The sequence below is a fragment of the Sminthopsis crassicaudata genome, chromosome 1 (assembly GCF_048593235.1).
Source record: "Sminthopsis crassicaudata isolate SCR6 chromosome 1, ASM4859323v1, whole genome shotgun sequence".
Taxonomy (NCBI): Eukaryota; Metazoa; Chordata; class Mammalia; order Dasyuromorphia; family Dasyuridae; genus Sminthopsis; species Sminthopsis crassicaudata.
The window spans coordinates 699067135-699083656 of NC_133617.1; the positions used below are offsets into that span (position 1 = coordinate 699067135).

Sequence of the window (16522 nt, forward strand, 5' to 3'; positions counted from 1 at the left end):
AAGGAAAAGAGAAAAAAAATCAAACATTGATCCATTTAATTGGTTTCTTTCTTCCCTTCCTCATCTTTGTGATATTATTTTGAATTTGAGTCTTTGAGATGTGGACTAGGGAAAGGGGAAGAGTTTGATGGTAATAGTTGACCAAGTGATAAAAGGAATGTCTGAAGAATTGTAAAGTATGGGGGTGGAAAATATAGAGTAGATTGAAATCCAGATATGGAGAAGGGCTAAGTTTGAATCAGATGTTGAGGTCATGTTGATTCTTTGGAAAAAGGATAGTTAAGATGAGACATATGTGCTGTACCTCTGGGAGATAAAAAATCTGGTTTCTAGCTCCAGCCCTGCAAAGTCTGTTAACAATGGGCATCTATCTTCTTTCAGTCTGTCTTCCCCTAACTCTTTATCTGTGCCTTCTGTAGCATCCTGGGAGCCCACAGTATTGCTACAGGGTTTTATTTTAGAGCATCAGGTCAAGATGATGTTACATTTTTAGATCCGGGGATTATAGATTTATAGCTGGAAGCAAGGATGTGCTGATAAATGTTTAATAACTGGCTTCCTGCCCATCTCACTCCCCAAATGTATGCAGGATACACTTTTAAGTTCAATCTGCAATACCAATATTGTCTCCATATCTTTCCAAACTTTAACGGAGAATTCGACTTTAGTCGGGATTCAATAAATCCTTGTGAAATTGAATTGAAGAATGACATCTTACACCTGCTCTGTAGTTTGCAAGATGCTTTTATCTCTCTTTACTAAAGTTGATTCTCATCACTATCCCATTTAACAGTCAGAGCAGATATACTGTGACCATTTCACAGGAATAAAAGCTTCATTTCCTTAAACTATATCTCCCCTGACTATTTAATGGGCAGAATTAGATCTTAAGTCTCTATTTATATTGTTTCCCAGGTTTTGCTAATTTAACTTTCCATCAGTTTATATAAGTTTTCCAATGCTTCTCCAAATTCATCATAGTACTGTAATTCTGTATAGGACTGTAATATTTCATAATATTCATAAATCTTCATTTGTTTACCCCTCCCTCAATTGGTGGACATCTATTTTTAACAAAACCAAAATATACTATCTTGGACCTTCCTTTCTTTGCAGGTGACCAGCAAACATGAGAGAATCCCAGGTGTATGGCAGAAAGGGGGGGGGGGAGACAGAGAAATGATAGGAGACAGGGAAATAGTTATTTTATTCTTGTATCTAATTTTTTCTTTTTCTTTTCCCATAGAGAAATATAGATAGTGGAAGTCTAATAAAAAGGTATGTATTAAGCCAACAACAAAAGTAATATTTTCTTAAGTGGTATATTCTAGAGATTTTCTGTACTCTCAGGGAGTACATTCATACCTAAAAGTATACTAGCCTATACTTTTAGCTGCTTCTTATTCAGTGATAGTTGGGAAAAGAGTGTCTTCCCAGTAAAGGCTAGGAATGATACCGGTATAGACAATGAACTTTAGAAAGCCAACCCCCAAATCTGGAGGAAGCCAGGAGAATTTGATATGTTCATGGACTGATCCAGGACAGCCCCCAGAGATTTCATTTAGATCTTTGTGCTTAAGAGTGATAGCAACAAACTCCATTCCCCAGCCTCCTAAGACCCAGGCTGAATTGACAGGACCAACTTTAAATTGGATCTCTATTATTCAGTAAATTGAATGTTGGATTTAAGAGTTGGAAAAAAAAACTTTGTTAAAATCCCATCTCTGATACAGACTGGGTGTGTAAATGCTGGCAAGTTATGTGACCTTTCTGAATCTCAGTGTTCTCTATAAAATTAGGAGTTTGGATTAGATAGCCTCTAAAGTTTCTTCTGGTTTTAAATTTATAATATTATGTACTTATTTTATATTTACTCCAATTAGTTCATAGCCATGCCTAGTTTTATTGAATGCTAAATGCATATGATACCTATTGCCATGAAAGTAAGAAGGGGCACAAGATCAAACTTCTTTGGGATAATTTTTTTCTTAGAAAAACTCAACAAAGTCATCCCAGAGACTGACAAAGATATGGTCTGAGTTCTAGAAGTGATATTTTGCCCAGAGATTTGCCCAGGCTCATTCAATCCCTAGAAAGGCTTTTCTGGACAATCTTTCAGAATAATAGGAGTTTATTCTTTTATACCCTAGTACCTTAGGATATCCTTGAAAGAATCATTTGGATTTCTGCCCAAATTCTTCCCTGCCTTGCTTCTTTAATTGGAAATGGGGGCTTGGCATCCTCAGTGACTTGGAAAGCAAGAGTCTGAGTGTCTGAATACCCCATCTCCAATCTCTTGTGTGCTGTTTGGGAACAACACTATACTCCCTCCTCTTGTCTTTAGAGAAGCAGTATGGTGTAATGGATAGGGCTTACTAGATATTTAATTCTGGGCAAGTAATTTACCTTCTTGCTGTCTCAACTATCTCATGTGTAAAATGAGGGGATTGCACTCAATGACTTCTAAGGGGTCCCTTCAAGCTTTAACATTATTAATCATATGGATTTCCCCCCCCCAAGCCCATGCTAAACTGGGGGTAGAGAAAGGAGCCAAGAACCCTTAATATGATTTAGATCTAGCCCTCTCAGTGCAATCAGAGATATCTCATAGCTATTGTTCTGTTTTCTCCCGCCACCCCCATAAAAAATTGTACTGGTCAGCTTCCAGAAAGGCAGTTGAGTCTGCTCAACAATTCCTTGCCAGGAGAGATCTGGGTCTGAAATGCCTAAAAGTTTTAATGTTTAGCCTATCCAGAGTATGCTGAAGGTCATGTTTGGACAGAACTGCTGTTCCCCAAAAGGGGAAGCCCTTTTCCATGTTGGAATTGTTGTCCCCTCCCTTTGGGGTTCCTCTTTCATCAAGGAGCTCACTGTAAAACACTGTGGTATTATCTCGTGGTCCAAAACTTCCATTATTTATCCCATATGGAACCAATCTGATTAAAAATTCCTGCCAAGGGATTGCTGAGCTAATATGTTATCCTAAATCCTAAGATGCTATGTTAGCATTTTTAACATAGATCTTGTGGAAAGTCAATGAAAACATAACTTATGAGAATTTAGTTGGTTGGGGAGAGATTGATTGGGCAGGTATGCTTTTCACTATCTTGCCTAGAATATCTGGTAATGGGACTCTTGGCTTAATGCAGAGCAACAAAGCATGAAGCATTTATTAAATACTTACTGTGTGTCAGGCATTGTGAATACTGGAAATACAAGGCAATTCCTGTCCTCAGGTAGCATACATTCTAATGGGGGAAGACAACACAAAGATGACCTTTAAAATGGGAGAGGATGTGGGAAGGTACCTTCCCAAGCAGACATACTATTTATGGTCCCAACAGTGCTTTTTCCTCCTTTTTTCTCTCTTTACTGGAATGGGAAAAAGGGCAAAGAGGCTTGCTTTTAGTGGATCAAGACATTGGGTGAAGAGGATAATTTAACATCATCCCTCCCAATTCATATAACTTTAAAATGTCCAAGGGAAGATTTTCCTCTTTTATTTAGAAACAGCATCAAAACCAATTTCCAATCACTTACATGTTGGAAAATATTGTATACTGTGCATACTCATGAAATTTGTGTGCATGTTAAATATATGATTACATGTTGTTTTTAATTATCTGTTCTAAGTCTTTCCTCACTCATCTGTATAAATTAGAGAAGGTTATGATTCAAAGCAGGTGATCTTGATCTCTGCAAATAACCAAAGTTCATGATAACTTGGAAACATCAATAGAGAAGGGAGGATTCTTTCCCATTCTCAAACCCCTCCCCAAGCAAGTAGCATTTCTCTGGACACTGGGGTAATGGTGATTGTAGTCCCCTAAGTAGAAAGACAGAGTTAGAAAGACTATTTACTCTTAGATTTCAAATAATTTTTTTTCTAGAACAAATGAAAAAAAATCTAAATTGCTTCTTCATTTCTTATTTCTATTTCAGAATATGGAAGCTGAACACCAGAGGTATGAAATTCTTCACAAAGCTTTTAGATTTAATGTTGACTGGTTTTCCCTTTCAAAAAATTTCAGGGTGGGAGCCCCAAGTTTCCCATAATTCTTTGTATTAGATAACTCCATGCTGTAATCCATCTATTATAGAACATGTATTTTTGTCACATTGAGGCCTTGACATAATTGGGTCCCTGGGGACTATACTTTTCTAGGTAATAATCTAATGAGCAAACTTTTTCAGAAGGCTTGCTCTATTCAAATTCCTTTCCTTACAGTGATGTTCCTTTGGTACTCATAATACTAAATAGTGGGAAAATCTTGAATTTCAAGCCAGAACAATTGTGTCTTTGAACCCTGGTTCTACCACCTACTAGTTCCATGACATTGGTTGTCATTATTTTCTGAAGCTCAATTTTCCTCACCTGTAAAATTGAAATGATAACACTCACATCATCTACTTCTTGAGATGGAGACAAGGATCAAATGAGGGAATATACGTTGAAAGTATTTTATAGCTGCAAAGAGAGAACTATGATATTGTTACCACCATAACCAACTCCACTAGAATCGATCACAGAATAAAAATGTGCCTTACTTCGTTAGATTGAATTTTGCCGTCTGGCAACTTGTTATATGATACTCTGGAGCACATGCCAATGATGTCAAGTTGGTTAGTTTTCATTAGGGATGGTCAATCCTAACTACTAGGATTTGGACCACTCACCACTGCTCCTTGTCACTCATAGGGCTAATAGCCACCGGTCATTGGAAAGTGATATTCTGTCCTACTTCTTAACAGCATGAGGAGTCAGCTTATGGTCAATACACTCCCTGCTCAGAAGGAGAAGGGAGCAAGTGTAACTATTTTAGAATGATTTATGTCCTGTTTTTATTATGTACTTATTTTTCTTATCTATATTTGTTCTATCTACCCCTTCAGCAAAGTTATCAGCTCATGGCTTTGGTTTGCCTGTTTAGCTAACAAGGCATTTACTCACCTTTCTAGAAACTGCCCCTAAAATTTAGATTAAACTGCTACCACCATTTTCTCTGAGTGAACAAGGCACTGTTTCCCCTGAGATTCATTACAAGGGATGGCATCTGCTTGATCTCCCATTGAATGATAAGCACAAATTTTCAATGCCATTTTATTACCCAAAATAGATGTCATTAATAAAGCAGCTACATTTTAGTGATATTATGTGTACATCCAAGCAGATCCCATTTTCAAAGCAAACAGACTTTTTAGATACAAATAGCTTCCTTTTTTCACTGTCTTGTAATGGCTACCATTCTAGCTTCTTTCTTTCTTTTATCCCAGTTCTCAGTTTTAAAGAAAGAAAGCCTTGGTGATTTTCACTTACTCAAACTTTAACATTGGTGAAGACCTTCCCAAGGCTTTTATTGGACTCTCTCTCTAGGTTTCTAGTTCAACATTCTCCTTTCCTTTTTCTCCATTCTGAGATTATCTCTTACTTGTCAGGAAAATTTTAGCAGAAAAGAGTGTTTGTGTCAGGTTGTAGGTTACAGAATGGGGTTTATAGCAGAGAGGCTTGGGGTACTAAACTTTGAAGGCTCTGTCAGTGTTACAGGAACAAAGAGTTTAGAGCCATCTTAGCAGGAATAATTAGTTAATATAGAAGGCCAAGTTGTGGCCTCCTTCCTAACCCCCCTATATGGAGACCTTGCCAGAAATGGCCATATGCCATTATCTCAGAGCCTGTTTTCTCTTCCCTCTTCTCCAGACTGAATCTTTGTAATATGTCCACTTTTAGTTCTGGTGAGAAATAGGTAGGACACATAGCAATGGAAAAGAGGCTAGGGCTATGGTAGGGAAATAAGCTGACTTATGTTAAATGGCTAAGTGAAGGACCAATCCTTCTAGGAAAGAATATTTGAGAATGACTCTGCAATAGGTAGGGAATAAAACTCAGGTTGTACAGATACAGATGAGGTACTGAATTTTGAAGGGCAGCCTGGAATAATGGAGTGAATGCTAGATTCAGAGTTGGAAACCCTAGGTTCAAATCCTCTTAAATGCCAGCTTTGCCCCTCTCAATCTCAGTCTTCTCATTTGTAAAATGCAGATATTGAATTTGGTGATAAGGTCCTTTGAGACTAATTCTGACATCCTAAGATCCTATAAAAAGGCATCCTGGGAAGTGGGGTTAGACAGATGGAAGGAAGGCAGGGTCAGTGTACAGAGATTTCCAGTTTGGAGGAGGAAAGACAAAAGGAAAGGAGAATTCAGGTCAGGACACTGAGATGGGATCTTTGAGACCTGGAAGAGATGGGCTGGATAAGCCAGGAGGTCAGTGTAAGGCAATGGGGACATGGTAAAGATGAGCAGAAGGATGAGAGTGCAGGAATCATTACTCTTCAAATGGTTGGCTCTCCCAAGTCTTCTATATCTGTGAGTGAAGTTATAAACTGCCCCACTGCTCAGTAAGCACAAACCCCTATTGATCAGCTCCGTCAGAGTCCTGAATTTCTTTTTAATCTACTCTCTATGAAGATTGAATGCAACAGTTCCTTCCTCGTATGTAACCACAGTTGGCTGTACTCTGATCTGATCTAATAGGTTACTAGTTACTTTTACTTAATAACTTTGTAATTCCTTCAGAGGAGCAGCTAGAGTCAAGAAGACTCATCTTCCTGAGTTCAAACTTGGCCTCAGGCACTTTATTAGCTGTGTGACCCACTTTCTGCTTCTGTAAAATGAGCTGGAGAAGGCAATATCTTTGCCAGGGAATCTACAACTGGGGTTCTGAAAAGTCTGACTTGATTGAGCAACAAGAAGTTAATTTTGAAACTTTCAGTTAGAGTATAAAGCAACCAAATCCATATCGAGAACATTGAACTGAGAAATTCATTGAAAAGATTTCTTTGCACCCCATTCATTTCTCTGCAGGATCATGAGGACAGGGATAACATCTTCTACATCAGTAGGGTTTCACTGAGGTATGTTTTACAGGTGAGAGGGCTTATCAAAGGGCTCAGAGAACAATGTCAGCACTTATGTCCATTTCATGACTTAGAAGTATCCATTTTTTGGTAAATGATTAAAAGATATGATCTGTGCCCAAAGGGCTATAAATCCATGCATATCTTTTGATTTAACACCACTACTATTTGGTATGAATACCGAATGAGATTCAAAAAAAAAAAAAAAGGAAAATGATCTATATGTACAAAAATATCCATAGCAAGTCTCTTCTTGGACCAAAAATAATTGGAAATTGAGAGGATTCCTATCAACTGGGGAATGGCTCAATAAATTATGGTCTGTGTTTATGATGAAATACTATTGCTCTATGGGAAATGATGGGCAGGATGCTGTAAGGGAAAAAATACCTAGAAAGTACTCCATGAACTCAAGCAAAGTGAAGTGTAGAGTATACAAAGTAATAGTAATGTTCTTGGATGACCAGCTATGAAAGACTTTGGTACTTTCAATCATCTATGTAGTACAATAATTCATGACTGCTATAAGGGATTTATACCCAGTCCATACCCAGTGAAGAAAATGGTTGTATTCAAATACAGATTGAAGCATTCTCTCTCTCTCTCTCTCTCTCTCTCTCTCTTCTCTCTCTCTCTCTCTCTCTCTCTCTCTCTCTCTCTCTCTCTCTCTCTCTTAAGGATTTTAAATTTCATTAGAGTGTAGATCTATTTTTGTTTTTTTGCAACTTGACTTTTATGGAAATGTTTTACAAACCTTTGAAAGTTTTTTTTTAATTGTAGGGATAAGGGAAAGAACTTAGAGCTCAAAAATTTCAAAAAGAAATGTAAAAAAATTGTTTTGAATGTAACTGTGGAAATAGTTAATAAATAAAAATTTAAATTAAAAAATTTTTAAAAAGAAATATTCAAATTTTTGGTCATCAGGCTGTTCCCAATTAAGACAGAAATTGGGCTCTTCTAAATCAGAAACTGGTTCTTTAAAATTCAGTTCCAGTGGAAACAATGTTATATGTAGTGGTTAGGACACTAAGCTACCTCCATTTAAATGCTAATATTCCTGTAACACTTTGTTTTTTATTAAATATAGTAGAAAACTATTGTTATAAAAGATACAGGACTTGATTGTTATGGGTGGTACAGATGTTGATACACTTAGTAGTTTGTCCTCTTAACTGGTTTTAGTCAAACCAATCCACTAGTGATGAAACTCTCCCTACTTAACTTGGCTGACACGTTGAGGTGATAGATACACAGTCTTTACTGGGCTCAATCTCAGAGCCTTTTAAGCATGGTGCATGACTTGCCAAGCTTGTGCTCCATTATACAGCTATTACAGGAACCCAGAGAAGGACTTTATTGGATCCCTGATGCTATTGTAGTAATTAAGCAAAACCAAACCAATTTAATTCCATTAGATTCTAGTTATTTGAATATTGATAATTAAGGATGAATAAGTATAATTAGAGTAAGATAAATGGAGGCAGCCTAATACTGGATCTGGAATCTGAGAATTAGGGTTCAAATCCCAATTTTGTTGCCTACTATATATGTGACTTTGGGTGAAACCCTTTACATGTCTCATCTCTAAAATTAAGAGGTTTGGAGTAGATGGCCTTTATGGTTCATTCCACTTCTATGTTTATAATCTTATGATTTGTGAAGATTCTAACAACTTCTAGATACATTAAAGTGAATGGCATTAATTGATTCTTTTACTTTTGCCTGATTTTGCTTTAAACTTATAGCTTTTCTGTTCCTTGAAAATAGGTATAACAATAGTATAATATATATTACATATATTATTAACAATAATATAACATAGTAATGTATGTTAGTCAGAATTAGGGTTTGATTCCTTTTTTCCTGACAAATGAAGGAAAGAGAAGAAGAAAGGACTTTAAAAAGCAAAAGAGAAAAGGAAGGGGAGAAGAGAGATTCTTCCTCAAGAAATTGGACAGGAGTTAGAAGAAAGAAGGATAGAGGAAGGGAAGATTAAAAAGGAAAAAAGGATGAGTACACACACACACCCACATATATATGTGTGTGTGTGTATATATATATATATATATATATATATATATATATATATATATATATATATATATATATATATATATATATATATATATGTAAATCTGATTGTATATCAACTCAGCTATTAACAATGAAGACATAGGGAAAAGGCTAAGTGTGATGTCTGCATATCTCTCTGAGGGAAAAGGGAAAAATAGGAAATCAATGTTGGGTTAAATATTTCCCTCACCATTCACTAGATGGCTCTCTTAGTCTAGGGAAGCTTGGTTGCTGCAGCAATCTTGAGATTGTTGGTGCCCTTGGATTATGTAATATATAGAATATTTGTGATTATTTATTTTAAATTTTGAATTACCTGTTCATATATCCAGATGGAGCATAATGATCAGAGTGCAATAGAATTTAACTGGGAAAAGGCTTGCTGGGGTGGCTAAACTTTGAAAAGGGCTCGAAATTAGAGAAGAAAAGGCCTGAATTGATAGTGATGGGAATTCCAAGGCAATGAATGAACCAGTTGAAGGTAGAAAGTACTAAAAATAGCCTGGTTTGGATGGCAAGTCTTTGAAAAAGAATGATTTTTAGATAGTATGACAAAAAGAGAAATGCATTCTAGAGGATTTTGAAATCCAGATTGAGAAATAGGGAGACTTTGTAGGTTCTGGGGAAAAGGAGTTATCAACTGAGAAATGATCAGGGTAAAACTTTGCCCCTACTTTTATGTACAAAAAGAGAAATGCATTCTAGAGGATTTTGAAATCCAGATTGAGAAATAGGGAGACTTTGTAGGTTCTGGGGAAAAGGAGTTATCAACTGAGAAATGATCAGGGTAAAACTTTGCCCTTACTTTTATGTGTTGTTTTCATTTCCATTTCAGTAGAACTTTAAAATCTCATTCAGCTAAATTTTCCCCTTTTAGGTCATTGAGGAATTGAGAAGCATTGAGTAGGACACATGTGGACTCCCTTCAGTAGATTTACTGAAATGGAGTAGGGTGGGGATGAAGGAGGAGCAGGGGAGCACTTAGGGAAACATCACAGAACTATCTGCATTGTTGTTTTTCTGTTTGTGAGAAGCTGATTTGTGAAGATTCTGCAGAGAGGAAGACTGAGGTTTATTACATCATCAGATTTAGTTTAGTTCTCAGTAGTGTCTGCCCATGACCTCATTTGGAGTTTTCTTGGCAAAAATAACGAAGTGGCTTGTCATTTCCTTCTCTGGCTTATTTTACAGATGAGGAAACTGAGGCAAACAGGGTGAAGTGTCTTATCCAGGGTCATATAGCTAGTATGTATCTGAAGCCAGATTTGAACTCACTAAGTCAGCAAATACTTCTTCCAATGAGAGTTGTCCCAAAATGGAATGGGCTACCTCAGTGTGCAATGAGTTCCCCATCAATGAAGGTCTTTAAGCAGAGGTTAGATGTCTTCTTGGAAATGTTGTAGAAGAGATTTTATTAGAGATTAGGCTAGATGACCTTGAGACTTCCAAGTTTTAGATTTTCTAACTCTATGATCATGAATATCTCCTAATGGTCAGAATAGAAGTATAAGAAAGAACTCAGGTAGAATTAGAGGAAGCTATATACTAAGGTTACTATAATGACTTCCTAGATCCACAACATTTTTAGAACTTGCAAATCATATAGCCTGATCACAATAATGTAAAGGAAAATAACATTGAAATTTCTTCAGAATTTTGATCAATACATATAACCAGTTAGGATTTCGGTGGGTTCAATGGGGGAAAGTATGCTTCCTGCATATTGGTACAAAGGTAAGGTGGTACACAGCAACTGCAGAATGATTTATACGTTTTTGTACATTGCCAATATATTATTTATTTTGCTGGATTCTACTTATTTGTGAAAAGAGAAGGTTTTGAGTGTAATCCTAAGTATTTTATTTCATGCATTTGAAATATTAATTCAGAGGAAGGGTCCATAGGTTTCACCAGAAGGCCAAAGGGGTCCATCTCACAAACAAGGTGAAGACCTCCTAGTGTATACCATCTAATTTATTACTTCATTGTATGGTGAGGCCTCTATTGTTCTTGGATTTTAATGTACGTAAATCTTGTCTTCTCAATTTAATTGTAGTTTTCTTGATTTAAGTTTTCTTTAATTTTTTCTTTTATTTGTTCATTAAATAATATTGCTTTAACACCTTTCTAGCCCAGCCTCCTGCCCAGCAAATTTATGCTGGGCTCCAATGTGGGGATTGTGAAAAATGTTCTCAATATTTCTTTGTCTTCCTATTTACTAGGTCTGAGTCTGGTGTGAGAAGCAGTATTGAACAGAATATTGTCCCCAAGGAGCAAGAAATGGAAGTTGATCTCAAGAAAGACCAGCCCAAAGATGTTGTGAACCCACATAAAAACTGTGGCCTGCCCATTTGTGTACCCCTATGTAAGACCTTTTAAGATAGTAACTTAATTCCTTCATCTAGATGAGAAGGAACATGGGATTCTTCAGCTCCAGACAACTTGCCTTCCAAAGAGAAGCACTTGTTCAATGTGAAGGTGGCAGGAAGGCAAATGAAGGTCCATTTTATATAACATATATTGGAGCAAGGATTCAGATTGAGGGTCTGAGTCCCCAAATTCTAGAATTTCAGAACTAGGAGGGAAATCAAAGGTTCTCCCAACCCACTCTTGAACAAGCAATTTATTCATAAACCACTTGACAAGTGACTTCACTTAATCTTTGATCAAAGCCCTTCCAGTGAGGAGCCCACTCCATCCCATTCCACTATTAAAGGCTAGAAAATCTTTCTTTTCATTAAGGCACAAATATATATTTTTCTATTTTAGACTTGCTTTTTAAATTTTACTATCCAAGAAAATAACCAACTCACTTGGTCTCTGTTTCTTTCTCTCTTTTTGTCTCTCTAATTGGTAAAGACATATAATGCCATCTCATGGTTTCTAGTTTGAAAGATTTCCCCCACCTGTGAAAATCAACTCCTCCTCTGTAATTATAGTTTCTGGTAGTTGTTTGGGGGAAGGAAAAGTGAATTGCCAAAGTTCCACATGGCCACACAATCACTGTGGGTCTGTTAGATCTTTTTGACTCCTAAGCTAGCATTCTGGCTTCTCTGCCAATTGCTGCTACACCATCTTTATTTAGTATCCAGGAAAATCAAAATAAGCAGTTCTCTACATTAGAACTTCTACTCTGGAATAATAGATATCCACATTTATCATTCTTAATAGAGTAAAAAACTTAAAAATTAAGCTTTTAAAAGTCACTTAGTAGGGGTAGTTAGGTGGTGCAGTGGATAGAGCCCCAACCCTGAAGTTGGGAGAACCTGAGTTCAAATCTGGCCTTAGATACTTAACTCTTCCTAGCTATGTGACCCAAGTCAATTAACCCCAACTGCCTCAGCAAAAAAGTCATCTAGTTTTATCCCTTTGCCCTTATCACTTTGAGAAGTGACCAATTTAGCCATTTGCCTTAAAAATCTTTTAAGAGATTATAAACATATCTGAATCACTTCCTCTCTCTTTTTCTAACTTCTATTTGTTTAATATCAAGATATCATTAGTTAATATTGTATATCAATCTGTAGAATGGAATAGAATGTTGCATATTAAAACTGGAAAGGATCTTAGAGGTAATCTAGTTACCCAGTGCAGGGAATCCCTTTGCCATATCCCTGATGGTTGTTCTTCCACTTTGACCACTTATGACCACCACCACCACCTAGCCCTTTATCTTTATGGCAGTTAAGTGGTACAGTGTATATAAATTCCTGACCTTGGATTCAGCAAGACCTGAGTTTGTACACTTTACTAGCTGTTTGATGATCCTAAGCAAGTCATTTGATCTCTTTCAGCTTCAGTTTCCTCCTCTGTAAAAAGGGGGTGTGTGTGATAATAGTTAGCATCTACTTCACAGGGTGGTTGTGAGTCCAGCTTCTTAAACTGTGGGTTGCAACCCCATATTGTGTCTTGTAACGGAATGTGGAGGATTGTGAAATTATTGTATATCTATTTTATGTACCTATATACCAGGGCCACTTAAAAATACCTTGAATGAAAAGGGGTCATGAATGGAAAAAGTTTAAAAAGTGCTGGTTGTGAAAATTAAATGTATTAACATACGTAAGGTACTATAGAAATGCTAGCTAGCTAAGTGGACTTGCCCACACACAGTAAGTTTCTGAGCTCAGTTGAGAATGCAGGGCTTCCTGACTCTAAGCCCAAAGCTCCATCATTGGACATAGAAAATTCCTCTACTCTCTGAGATATCCTATTTAATTGTTGTGGATGGATATTGTAGGGACCTCTTCATAATGATATTCAGGAATGAAAGCATCAGGTTTTTAAAAAGGAAATTCTATTAAATCAGATTATACCTCACGAAAATGTCCCTTTGATCCTGCCCAGAGGCAGCTATATGAAGTTCATGGAGCAATGGACCTGGAGTAAAGAAGACCTGAGTTCAAATCTTGCCATAAACACTGAATAGCTGAGGGGGACCCTAGGCAATTAATCAGCTTCTCATCTTTAAAATGGGAATATTAACAACTACCAACATCACTACCACTACCTCTATCTTTATGGCAGCTAATTGGTAAATGGATATAGATCCCTGGCCTTGGAATCAGCAAGACCTGAGTTTATACACTTTACGAGCTATGTGATGATCCTGGGCAAGTCACTTGAACTCTTTCAGCCCAAGCTTCCTCATTGGTAAAAAGGGGGAATGAGAATAGTGGCATCCACATCATAGGGTTATTGTGAGAATGTAATGACATATGGAAAAATAATATACAAATGCTAGTTGTTATGCAATTAGCTTCTAGTTTTGCCCTCTGGTATCACAAAGAATGGGTCTGTGTTCTCTTCCCCATAACTAAAATGTCTTTCCTTTATCCCTAGAACTTTCAACCTGTCCTATCAGAATAGTAAGGATGCTCCAGAGTGGTGATGATAGAGTGTGGAAAGGTCTACTAGTCTGAAGTCAGAGGATCTGGATTCAGATCCCACCTCTCTTTCTCATTATCTTGGGCAAGTCCCTTAAATAAACTATATGTCTTAGTTTTCCCATCTGCAGAATGAGAGCTTCTATCCTAATTCTAAATTTATGATCATTCCATTTCACCTCCTCTGATTATTTGCAATTATTTGCAAAATTTCAGAAAAGGATGGTAATATTTATATATACAATAATTTTTGTCCACTAGTAGACTGGTAATGACCTCAGAAAAAATGACAAACAGCATCAATTGTGATTTCAACTACTTGATGATGTCATGGGGACCTGGGTAGAGGCCCAGGGTTCAATCTTTAGTATATGGTGAAAGCTGTCCTTAACATGGTTACTAAAAATTTCTCTATTATAATATAAGTTATCATGTAAGTTGATTTGTATTTTTATTAGATCTGATTTATGATTAGATTTGATTTTTTTTTCTGCTTTGTTAACTTATGGGCATTCAACAAGTTGGCACATTATGATGAATTTATTAATTTATCAGAAAGTTCCCTTTGACTTGCACTCAGTGCATTTCTCAAAACAACAGAGACTCATCATGGAAAACATATAGATTAACTCTCATCAGGTGAAGTGACTTGTTGGAAGTGGTTTTAACAACAGATGGCTGTTAGCCAGGGAATGGGAGTAGAGTGGGAAAGCTAGACCCAGGGAATCTTCTTTAGGCTCAAATGTTTACAAATGCAAAGTAGTTTGGAGACTGGAGAGCCTGTTCCTGAGCTAGCTCCGTGCTTCAAAAAAGGAGACTAGTTAAGACCACCAACTGCCAGAAGAAAAACTGAATGACCTTGTGAACTACTGGGTCACTTGCTTGGTAATTCAAAAGAACAAGATGAAGCACTTTACAATTTGTCTGTTCATAGCTGAAGGGATTCAAAACCAGCCATGGCAAAGAACAGTTTCCAAGATACTTGTTCACCTAAAGAAGAAGTGATTTAAAATTTAGGTTATTCTGTCAAACTTTTAAAAGTTTGATCACTTTATATATATGGAGCTGCTTCTTTTGCCTTGCACATTAAATGGTGCTTCTCACTACTATTGATGACTCCACAAAGTGATTTCTGGGGGGAATCAAAGTGTGTAAAAACCTAGTTATCTTTGTGGATGGAGAGATTGGATTGAGTGACTGGAAGAGAAAGAGGGATATTCCCCCATAATGATGGGAATGAGTGAGAGGAGAGTGATAAGGAAGAGGGTGATGAGGGGACCAGAGTAATGGAGTTGAGATTGTGATGGTGAATTCATAGATGGTGAATCTAAAGGAAGAATGCAACTGAACAAAGATAGTGTGTGAAAATCCTTTAATGATAGTTTCCATGTAGCTAACCGGGCTAACATTTATGTAATGCTCACTATGTGCCAGACACTGCAATTATGATCTCATTTGGTCCTCACAAGCCTGGAAAAGAACCATTATTCCCATTTTATAGGTGGGAAAACTGAGGCAAACAGGTTAACGTGACATGCTCAGAGCCAAATCTCTAGTTAGTACCTGAATCTGGATTTGAACTCAGGTCTTCCTGACTCTAAACCTATTGTTCTCTTGCCTAATGCCACCAAGTTGCCTTTTCTCATTCTTCCTATTCCTTGGAGAATAGAGAGAATATTATCATCTACAAATAGGCGAAGGAACCTGGAGATCTAGCAGGATGCCTCGATCTGGCATTTTGGTGTCCTGATTTCTTCCTTGTCTGATGTAATTTGATGCTGCTTCTTCCTCAATTCCTTGCATCTTTAAAATCTTATTTTCCAGATCCTGGTATTCAAGGAAAAGAAAATGCTAGCTCTTGGCCTCAGATACCTCAAAATAAGATTGCTACGCACAGCAAAAGCAAGAAGGAGGAGGATTTAGAGGAATTTGCCCTTAGTTTTCCATACAGGTAAGGAGAAACTGAAAAGTCCACATTCCCTCTCCTCACCTGTGTCTTTCCCCTGGACCATCCTTGGTCTCATGATCAGCAAGGAGACTTAGTAATCTAATAGTCATTGATTCTTATACTTGGACAAATTAGCTTAATAAAAGAAGCTTGTAGATATGGGCAGACTTGTTCTAATAAGTGGTGATCACCAGCCATTAAACTGGAGTTTATCTCAGAGATTATTTGTGGGAAGCCATAGAAAACAGAGGTTTCATTTTTTAATCCTAACACACTTCTATAGTAGGAGATATGATGGAGAGAGGTAGAGAAGTATTCTAGTGACTTGTTGCCATAATTGTGTCATATTTGTGTCACTGCCAGAGGTAATCACTGAATGGCTCTGGAATACAAACTCAGTCTCCTTTGCTTGAGGAGAATGGTCTGACTTAGGAGGATGAGGGCTCCTGGGTTCTTAGATGGAAGAAGTCAAGTCAACAAGCATTTCTGAAATTCCAGTTATGTGTCTGGTACTGCTAGAAATCTATGCCAGGAATCTGTGCTAGGAATTTCATACAAAGAAAGTCTCTAAACTTGAGAATCCTTGCTCTCAAGTAGCTCCCAGTCTAATGAGAGGACAATGTGAAAACAACTATTTACAAATGAGATATGGACAGGGTAAATTGGAGATACTAATAATTAATTTAATTAAGAAATAA

At 37.0% G+C, this 16522-nt stretch overlaps 1 protein-coding gene across 3 annotated transcripts in view; it reads left to right on the forward strand.

Annotated features, from left to right (window-relative positions):
* The window catches only part of C1H3orf22 (chromosome 1 C3orf22 homolog), a 42622-nt gene that overhangs the window by 10435 nt on the left and 15665 nt on the right, over positions 1 to 16522 (forward strand). The window contains exons 3-6 of one of the 3 annotated variants that reach the window (XM_074283790.1): positions 1247 to 1278; positions 3943 to 3965; positions 11213 to 11355; positions 15701 to 15827. In XM_074283790.1, coding sequence (XP_074139891.1) covers positions 3946 to 3965; positions 11213 to 11355; positions 15701 to 15827 — 290 coding nt within the window. In that variant the 5' untranslated portion in view covers positions 1247 to 1278; positions 3943 to 3945. Of the gene's footprint in view, positions 1 to 1246; positions 1303 to 3942; positions 3966 to 6864; positions 6928 to 11212; positions 11356 to 15700; positions 15828 to 16522 lie in introns of those variants that run through there. The other 2 variants (XM_074283792.1, XM_074283791.1) reach the window with 2 other exon arrangements.